Below are 9,343 nucleotides of genomic sequence, written 5' to 3' on the forward strand. Positions count from 1 at the left end.
AGAGAGAGAGAGAGAGAGAGAGAGAGAGAGAGAGAGAGAGAGAGAGAGAGAGAGATTTAAACTAAATAAGTGAATACTCTTGGAAAAACACATAGTAATTTTATAATTTATTATACCTATTGTTAATTTTTCATGAGTTTTAAAAAGTTGAGTTCTGTATAAAATTAAAAATTATTATAGTCTTACTTACAGCCAGGAAGAGTTTGTGTGACAATCCAAGGTGTAGAATTGCCATAACCAGCATTTGTACTAGCAGAAACACTAAATCGATACCATCTAAATTTTTTCAGATCATTTACTGTTTCTTCTGCAACTTTATCAGCAAGATATGAGTGTTGCTCCTTCTCATATTCAATACATTCAGAAGAATCCCAACTATTGCAATGGATGGATTGTAACTGTGTAGTAATCTTGTAGTTTTGAAAGTAGCCCAAAATAGTAACTGGCATTATCCATTTCAAGGTCACATTTGTTGACTGAATATTTGAAAATATTATATCTCTTGGAGTGCTTGGAGCTAAAATAGCAATAATAAAAGAATAATTATAATATCACTATATTATTGTGCATTAAAGCTAAAATACACTTCGTATTATTTATCCAGATGTGTTTATATCTACACTGTTTCTCAGTCTGAAAGTCTTTATTCCATACACTAAAGAATGGATATTTCCCTTAGTCACAGTCATAACATTGGAAATATAAACAACTGAGAATACAAATATACTTTATGAAGTATACATAGTTTATACAAATGTTGTATATCCTTAGAATCTTTGGATAAACCATTCATATCAACTTTCTGCTGTTTAGAAACATATATTCATTGTTATTACAATGTGCTTTAGACTTCAGTTTGAATAAGGAAGATTAGGACAGTTATCGTTAGTTTGGTTACATCATCTTTTGATACCATTGCTACATAGAATTCTTTTGGTACCTCTTTAAAAATTGAGAAATTTAGCACAACCATTTGAAATATATATATATACAGCAAGATTTATTAGGGATGAAGGGACTATAATGTGCATGAAGATTTATTTGTAATTTAAGAACTTTTCTCATTAGTTCCAATGAAAAAGCATACAGTATTCCTCTGTGTATCAGAATTCTTTTCTTCGGCTGCATCTGCTAAAGTAAATATCTATATTTACATCTGAGATATTACAGTATTTTAAAGATGTTTTGAATATTTAACTTATTTCTAAAGACAAAAGACAAAGAATGCACAATGTTATAAAAGATGAAAATAACCTGAAAACAACTGAAAATTATAGCTATTTATTTTTCTAAATTAAAGTAATACTAATGAAATCTAGTACCTGTTCATATTTTATAAATATGATCTGGCTATCATGATATATTACACCAGTTATTGTTAAACTATTGAATGCATATGAATCATCTTTTAAAACAAATATTTCATCTATCCATGGGAGGAACCATATTTTCTTTCAGTATTCTCCCTGTGTACTCTTTTCTCTTTCAGTTTAAGCATTTTATGCAAAGCACAGAAAGCAGAGAAAAATGAATAGGAAATAGGAAAGAAATTCAGACTTAAACTAAAGGAAATATACTGTAGCTAAATCTAGTTTATTTTGCTATTTACTAAGCCTCTCTGAAAAATTATTATTGCACCTACTATGTCCGTTATCCATCACTTTATACATTGCCTTTTCTGGTTTAAATTAACATCTCTTTTTCAGAATCTCATCAACTTGATCCAACTATAATTTTCTTGATTTTTCCCTGCCTCTTAATCCATTCAATCTTCTTTTATAGATTATTCTCTGATTTTATTCTCATTCCTGACAAAACCAACACAGCATTATTATTCCCATTAATACAGAGCTTGTTCTTCATTCTATCTTTTGCTTTACACATGTTTTTTAAGTCACAAGCACTGCATTCAACTTATTTCTATATCCTCTACCCAAATTCTTATTTCCATAGAACAAAGTAGACAGAAGAACACACTTATGCAAAACCATTTTTGTTTCTTTTGAAAAACTTTCAAACAGACTATACATTACATACTACAGACCCTTCTATCAGTATGTCTCCACTCATTTTGCCATCTTTGGTTAATATTCTATGGAGGTGCATTCACTCAGTTTCCCCTGTTAAACACAACTACCTTGCTCCTCGATTATTTATTTTAAGACCCATATTCCTTGTTGCATCATAAAATCTATTTTTATATGCATGGCTAATCATTTGAATTTTCAACTGTTCAATATGACATCATATGCATATAAAAGAACACATAAATTACATTTCAAGTAACCGTCATATATTTATCCACAAATATTCATATCTTATAACTTTGTTTTAATTCTCAGTGTTGAACCATTTGTAGATTTAATATCATGTGTGCTTTATCATATTTTAGAATAGCAATTAAGTCACAAATGTAAATAAAGCCACTTTTATACAAGCATACTCATACTATTTTATGCAAGCTACAATTTCTAATTTAGAGACTACACTTGAAGACTGTCCATTAGTGTTGCTTATTTCCCACAAACTAGGGCATGGAGTATGCTAATACACACTGAGAATATACAGAAATAAATAATTTCATAACTGAGAATGATTCATTTGAAAAACTATTGGTAAAGAGTTTTAAATACAAAGGAAATTCTACTAATATTTATTACCCAATATTTTCCAAATGATTTTTTTCAATTAAAGATAAAGAAATGTAAAGATATATAAATGGTTTCAGGCCACTGGCAATATTCATATCAATCTACCCTAGAAACCTTTCATCTATGCAACTTATATTAAGATCAGAAATTGACCTCTAGGAAAGAAGAGATCCCTAGAATTCAGAATCTCCTCTTGAATTCTCACAATTTGAATCCCTTATGTAGACTGATTACCTATTATTTATTTAAAAAATAGTTTTCCTTGAAAGGAGTATGCAGTCATGGGGCTGGCTGGTGGCATAAGAATCTTCTCTTGGCCTTCATCAACCAATTTTTTAACAGGGTTAAATTGTCTCCTTGAATATTTTCTTGCCTCTTTGAAATTTCTTATAATTTTATAAACTTTTCAAATTTAAATTTTAACTTTAACATTTTAATTCTCATATACTGTTTTATGTTTTGGAATTGTATTGTACACTACCCAGAGTCTTCTTTGAGGGAGATACATAGTCTAGAAATGCAAAATATAAATATAAATTGGAGCACTGTCTTACATTGTTGAGAATTTGATAATAGGAGATGTAAAATATTAGTTGTGTTTCACCTTTTCCACTATTTTTATAAGCTTTCATTGCAGTTTTTTTAAACTTCTAAATCTAAATATTAAATATTTTTTAAAAATAAAAATTTTACCATCACATTCTTTTTTTCCAGTTCTCAGAAGAAGTTATATTTCCATTCAGTTTCTATATGCCGGTAGCATTTATTCTCACAACTTTGTATGTTTTTATTCTATAAATTGAAGCAAATTATCCAACAGTGTAGAGTATGACAAAAGATGTAACATTCAGTTGAGAATGCCACTGTATCATATGGTATCATATGTAATTCTTTTTATGATCATGTATAGTTACACCCTGTTGTAATAAACCTAACAATAAACAATCAAGTTATACTTTGAAGGCTCATGTTCAGAGATTTTGGAATGAGATGATGAACATAATTTGATTTCATTTAGCATCAGAAATAAATGCCTTGGCAGTGACTCTGTATTAGCTATGTGTCTGTGACTAACTCTGTCTACCATAAATAAGAAGCTGAGAATAACTTTAAAACTGTTTCCATTCCTAATTGCAAGTCTCCAATTTCAAGTGGCTGCTACTCAACACAAAAAATATGCATGAGAACATAGTTAAGACAATGTTAACCCAATAATAAAAACTTTATTGCTGTTATAGTTGCTTGCATGAATTCCAAACACAATTACTTGGAACTATTGCTCTTCTAATATATTTTACAAAATTAACACAACAGAAGTTTTAACACATATCAATAGTACAGTTTTGTTCCACTCAGCTCTGAAAACTTACTTGAAAAGACATTATGAAAGAAATTTCTGAAATTATTAATTGTAGCTTGACATGTAGGGAATTGGTACCTGTTTCTGGAAATGTGCTGGCATTGCATAACTGTTCTTTCCCTTTTCCAGCAGCTGTTGCAGCTTTTATTTTAAACTGGTAAGTTGTATTGGATAACAAGTTTCTCAAAATACACAATGTTTCATTATGAGATGATGAGATAGTTGAATTCTCTCTAAATGTTACGATGTAATTTGTAATTATTCCATTTGTTTTCAAAGGAGGGTCCCATTGGAGTAAGACTGACTGCCAACTGGTTGCAATACACTGGATATTCTGGACAATATCTGGTGCTTCAAAGAAAAGTACAGATTATATTCTGATAAAGTTGAAAAGGCGGTTGCAACTTCAGTATGATTAAAAACAATTCAAATGCAAGAAGCATTTCAGCATTTCATATGATATCATAATAAAAGCACTTTAGTAGATCTACTAAAGGAAGTTGTTGACTTTTTCCACAGCAGGAAAAAATACAATAGAAAGAAATATATATTTTGAGTACCTCTACTTTATTAATTATGGTTGTCATAATTTCTCTATATAGGAGATACATATATGCTTCTTGAGCCAAATAAACTAGCATATTGGCAATTGAAAGATGGATGGAACTGGGAGAAGAAAATCAGCATTAATTAATATTAATAATCTTAATAACTGTCCAACTGGGTTTATAATAATCAGATCCTGAAATTAGAATACACTTTTGATTTTTAAGTAATAGATGAGAAATTCATAGGTTTATTTAGATTAAATTTGGAACAGCTAAAATGTTTCATCTGCAAAACCAGTACATATTAAAATATTTGATCTTAAACAATCTAACCTGATTCCATTGTTGTGAATTGTACAAGGTTACTAAATTGATTGCCATTTCCAACTTTTGTAAATGCAGAAACACTGATGGAATACATTGAGAATGGTTCTAATCCAAGTATATTAGCTTCACTGTGTGAACCTGAAATGTTCTTAAATTAAGAAAATAATTAGTTACCATAATTGCTGTAATAAATTCTTCAGAATCATACAATAATCAATTAATGGGAAATCAATCTATTATGAAATACATAATTTTCTGATACTAGACTCCATTCCCAGTGTTATATTCAGCTCATAAAGCATGTTCATGTGAATTTAGAGGGAAAAAATTACATGCATGCAGGACTACTGAAGCTTTCAAGTGAGGATTTATGGCAGACTAGATGGCCTTGAAAGAGTGGGAATGGCATTGTGTTGGAGATCAGTGGCCACAGAGCAAATTCTGATTAGCTTTGTCTTTCTGGATAAAGGAAAGATCACAAGATCACTTGCATTCTGGACAGCTGCTCCTTGTGATTAACTGTCCAGAATAGAGTTGACTCATGAATAAAATAGTTGGGGGGAGGGGTCAAATGAAAAGCCTCACTTTCTTAAACACTTGGATGGAATTGATTTACAGCCAAAGAGATGTTTTCTGTGTAGCAGGATAACACAATTCCACCTGATGAATAAATGTTCTTTTTACATTAAAATGGGAAAAAGAGGGGCTTTAAAGATTTAGAACTTTTGGCAAAAAAAAATTGACAAGGAGAGGATGTAAGATAGTTTAAATGGATAAAGAGGATTTTTTTTGTGTGAAAGTGCTTTTAAATAAATTGGAATTAAAATAGATAATCTAACTGGACCTTTGTGGAAATGTTTTTTGTTTACTATTAAAAAGTACAAACAATTGGTGGATTTTATAAAACCAAAGATAAAGATAATGTGAGCCAGACTATGATGCTGACTGTAACTACAGTACAGAGTGCATTTTAGACAAAAGTATTAAGGGCACAGGAAGACAAAATAGGAAAAAATAAAACGGACAGCTTGTTTTTCATGCTTTCCCTTGCAATTGCAACACTTTCAGTTTTAGATTACAATATTACAATAGCAACCAGCAAAAAAGTGGTAAAAAAAAACAGTGGAGAAGAGCAACTTGCAGAGCAAGGAATTATATCAGATTTACTTCTGAAAATGTTTGAAGAATTGAGCAATAAGTTAGCCAAATCACTTGATTAAATTGATTAAATCAATGGATACTAAACTGACAGGTTGTTTTTTTTTAAAAGTAATGGATCAAAGTCTTCTAAAAAAAGAAAGAGGTTTGGATAAAAAAAAGTGAGTGCTATACAGAAATAGAATGTTCTTTGAGTTTTGAAGGACATGGCCTGAGGGTTGAGTGGCATAGGTACTTGTTATATAAACATGGATAAACTCAGCCATAGATAAGCCAACCCACAAATTTTTAACCAAAACATCATGAAAAATGTATCAGCCATGGATAAGCTGACCTTTGGAATTTTGTGTTTTAATTTTCAAAATTGGCTTACCTGTGAGAGGCTTGTTTTTCAAGGTATTTTAGTTTTAAAAAATTGAGGGTCAGCTTATCCATGGATAGGTTTATTCATAGGAATATATGGGATATATGGGTACTTTAAGAAATATTACTGTATATATGCATAGATAAGCCCATCACAATTTTGGCGTGCATTTTGACAACTAAAAATCTTAGCTTATCCACAAATATATCTGGTACATTTTTTTGATTCTTAATATTTCCATTATTCATACTTTTTGCCAAGAAAAATGTTCCTCATCAAAAATAGTTTTAAGTTCATCTCCCAAAACTCCTAAATGGATTCAACTGATGTAGGCCTCTCCTGTTCTACCTATTTCAGAGTTGCTTCATCCAGGATGAAAGAAATGTTCTTTGATTTTTCCCTGGACAAACAAATTATCTTCTGATTATTACCCTCCACAGAACTGATGGTTTAAAAATATATATTTATAACTTTAATGTTTACTTATAATATTAATTGTGTTAATTGTACCTGATAAAAAGTAGCTTGATTATTGTTTTCAGAAATATTAAAAACATATATTTTAATGACACCATTTGGCCTAGGACTTGGATCCCATTTCAGCCATGCAGAGTTGTACGTGTAATTGATAACTGTCAGATTCTCTGGAGGTGCCAATGGGACTATGAAAGAAACATTATTCAGATTAAGGCAATGTGACAATACTTTACACCCAACAAAAAATCAAAACATTATACATTAACATTTTTGACATATTGTTCTCCTTATAAATATTCTATTTTTTAATTTTAAATTATATATGAAGCCACATTTTTCAGAGATCTAAACATCTTTCCTGCTAATCTGTATAAAGCCAGATGAGCTATATCAGGGGTGTCAAACTGCCGGACCACGTCATCCCAAAACCACGCCCACCCCCATTGCCGGCAATGGAGAAAAAGCTCTGATATGTCGCGCAACATCATGTGACGTCACGAGTTTGACATGCCTGAGCTATATATATGCCTTGGTAGCAATGTAAGTCCCTAGATGAGTAGTAGCTAGCAAATACAGAGAAACTGAAGCAGAATGACAGCTTACAAATTCACATACATTGTAATTGCATTTTTCAAATGTTCTATGGCTATGGCTGAGTAAATAGGTAGATATGATAAGGAAGTCATAAGATAGTCAAAGGTTCCATCCTATGAAATTCACAAAATAAAAATAACAGAGCCAAGGAGAGCAATGAATCTTGTAAACGTTGGATTCATTGAAAAATCTGCATCTTGCAAATTACTCACCTGACTCATCTGTAGAGAACATAAGAACAGCATATGGACCAGGCCCTTTTACAGTTCTAGCGGATGCAAAAAAGCTGTATAAAGTAAATGGCAAAAGGTCTTCTAAAATAATTGAATTATTGGAGGTAGTGGAAGAAACATTTTTTTCTGGCCCTTGTAGCTTTAAGTCATAGCCTCTTATAATGCCATTTGGCCGGTATGGAGGATCCCAAGATAACATCACTGAGGTAGATGAAAGGTTTCTGTAAGTTTTCAAAATAGGTGCAGAGTCTGGAGCTGCCAATTAATCAGGGAAGAAACATAAAATGGGAGAAGCAAACATTAATCTGAAATATATAGGAAGCATCAGTACAGGAGTATGTATGTATATGTGTGTGTGTGTGTGTGTGTGTGTCTGTATGCATGTGTGTAACATTTATAGCAAATTACCTGTTTATACACACACACACACACACACACATTCTTTAATAATTTTTTAAATAATTATTTTACACATAATGTTCACAAATAACATCACATTAAACCAATAAATGCTTTATTTTCTTATATGTATTTTATGTAAGTATGTTGCAGTAGTCTATCCTTGAGGCAATAAAGACATGAGATACTATTCCCAATACCTCTTACTCCAGGAAGGAAATGCTATTGGCACACCAGTTATAGAGCATCCTATCCACTTTTCAAAATCATCAAACAAATCCTAGGTGACATAATAAAGTCTTACTTATATCATTTTTTCAGGTCTTACTCTTGTAGAGTTGATAGCTGAATAAAGATATGCTATTTTATTGACAAAAGATTGCATAAGTACCTCACAACAGCTTGTAGGTAGAATTTCCTGCCTCTCCATATTCGAGACAGGGCACATAAACAAGGGTGTTGGATTTCATCCTGCCAGCACAGTAAAGGTGGAGAAGTACTTATACTTCATCTCCCTTATTACCAAACATGAGCTCCTACCAATATTTATTCAAATTCATATTTGGTCTTCTTCCACTCGTGATATAAGTCTCTTTTCTTTTTGTTTGTACATATAAAAGAACTAACCAACAGAGAGAGGCAACATGGACAGAATCATGAGCAACACTCTAATCCAGAGTTCACTTGACCACTTGATGGAATTTCCTGTTAGATTGCTGAAAAATTCCCAACTGTCTATCAGAATTCACTTGCAACTATGAGATGCTTTGGGCTGACCATCTTAATCAGTTCCCCAACTCTGTGGAAATCATCAGCAGTAACTATCCTTATTTAGACCAGGAAGCAATTCAATAATGGCAAAGAACTGGTCACAGTTACTTCCATGTTCATATCAAATGTCAACTCCTTATAAAGTAGATCTAATCTCAGAGGAACAATTAAGATTTCTAACAATTGGTGTTATGGGTTCTGATATCCATTTATTGTATAGAGAGTGCTGTAGCAGCATATGTGAAATGGATTCAGTGTCTATATTGGAACATACATAAGTGTGATTTTCATGGCATATTGGTGTATCTATCAGTTGTTGTCCTTATTGGTAATTTTCCAATTTAGGCCAAGCTGAACAGTCTCTTATATAGAAATATTTGGGAATGGAATAGTATAAGGTAACTACTGAGATATCAGTTTAGAGATCTGGATTTCAGATCATTCACTGAAGAATAATTATA

General features: G+C 31.6%; 1 protein-coding gene across 1 annotated transcript in view; it reads right to left on the reverse strand.

The window, feature by feature from the left end:
* PTPRQ (protein tyrosine phosphatase receptor type Q) overlaps positions 1 to 9,343 on the reverse strand; it is a 92,586-nt gene that overhangs the window by 44,051 nt on the left and 39,192 nt on the right. Inside the window, exons 22-26 of the mRNA XM_015812034.1 lie at positions 7,692 to 7,967; positions 6,919 to 7,070; positions 4,893 to 5,034; positions 4,090 to 4,362; positions 191 to 517 (exon numbers count right to left, since the gene is read on the reverse strand). Of these exons, the coding sequence (XP_015667520.1) occupies positions 191 to 517; positions 4,090 to 4,362; positions 4,893 to 5,034; positions 6,919 to 7,070; positions 7,692 to 7,967 (1,170 nt within the window). The remainder of the gene's footprint in view (positions 1 to 190; positions 518 to 4,089; positions 4,363 to 4,892; positions 5,035 to 6,918; positions 7,071 to 7,691; positions 7,968 to 9,343) is intronic.

This window comes from Protobothrops mucrosquamatus, unplaced genomic scaffold, assembly GCF_001527695.2.
Source record: "Protobothrops mucrosquamatus isolate PMUCROS unplaced genomic scaffold, P.Mucros_1.0 scaffold63, whole genome shotgun sequence".
NCBI classification, from domain to species: Eukaryota; Metazoa; Chordata; class Lepidosauria; order Squamata; family Viperidae; genus Protobothrops; species Protobothrops mucrosquamatus.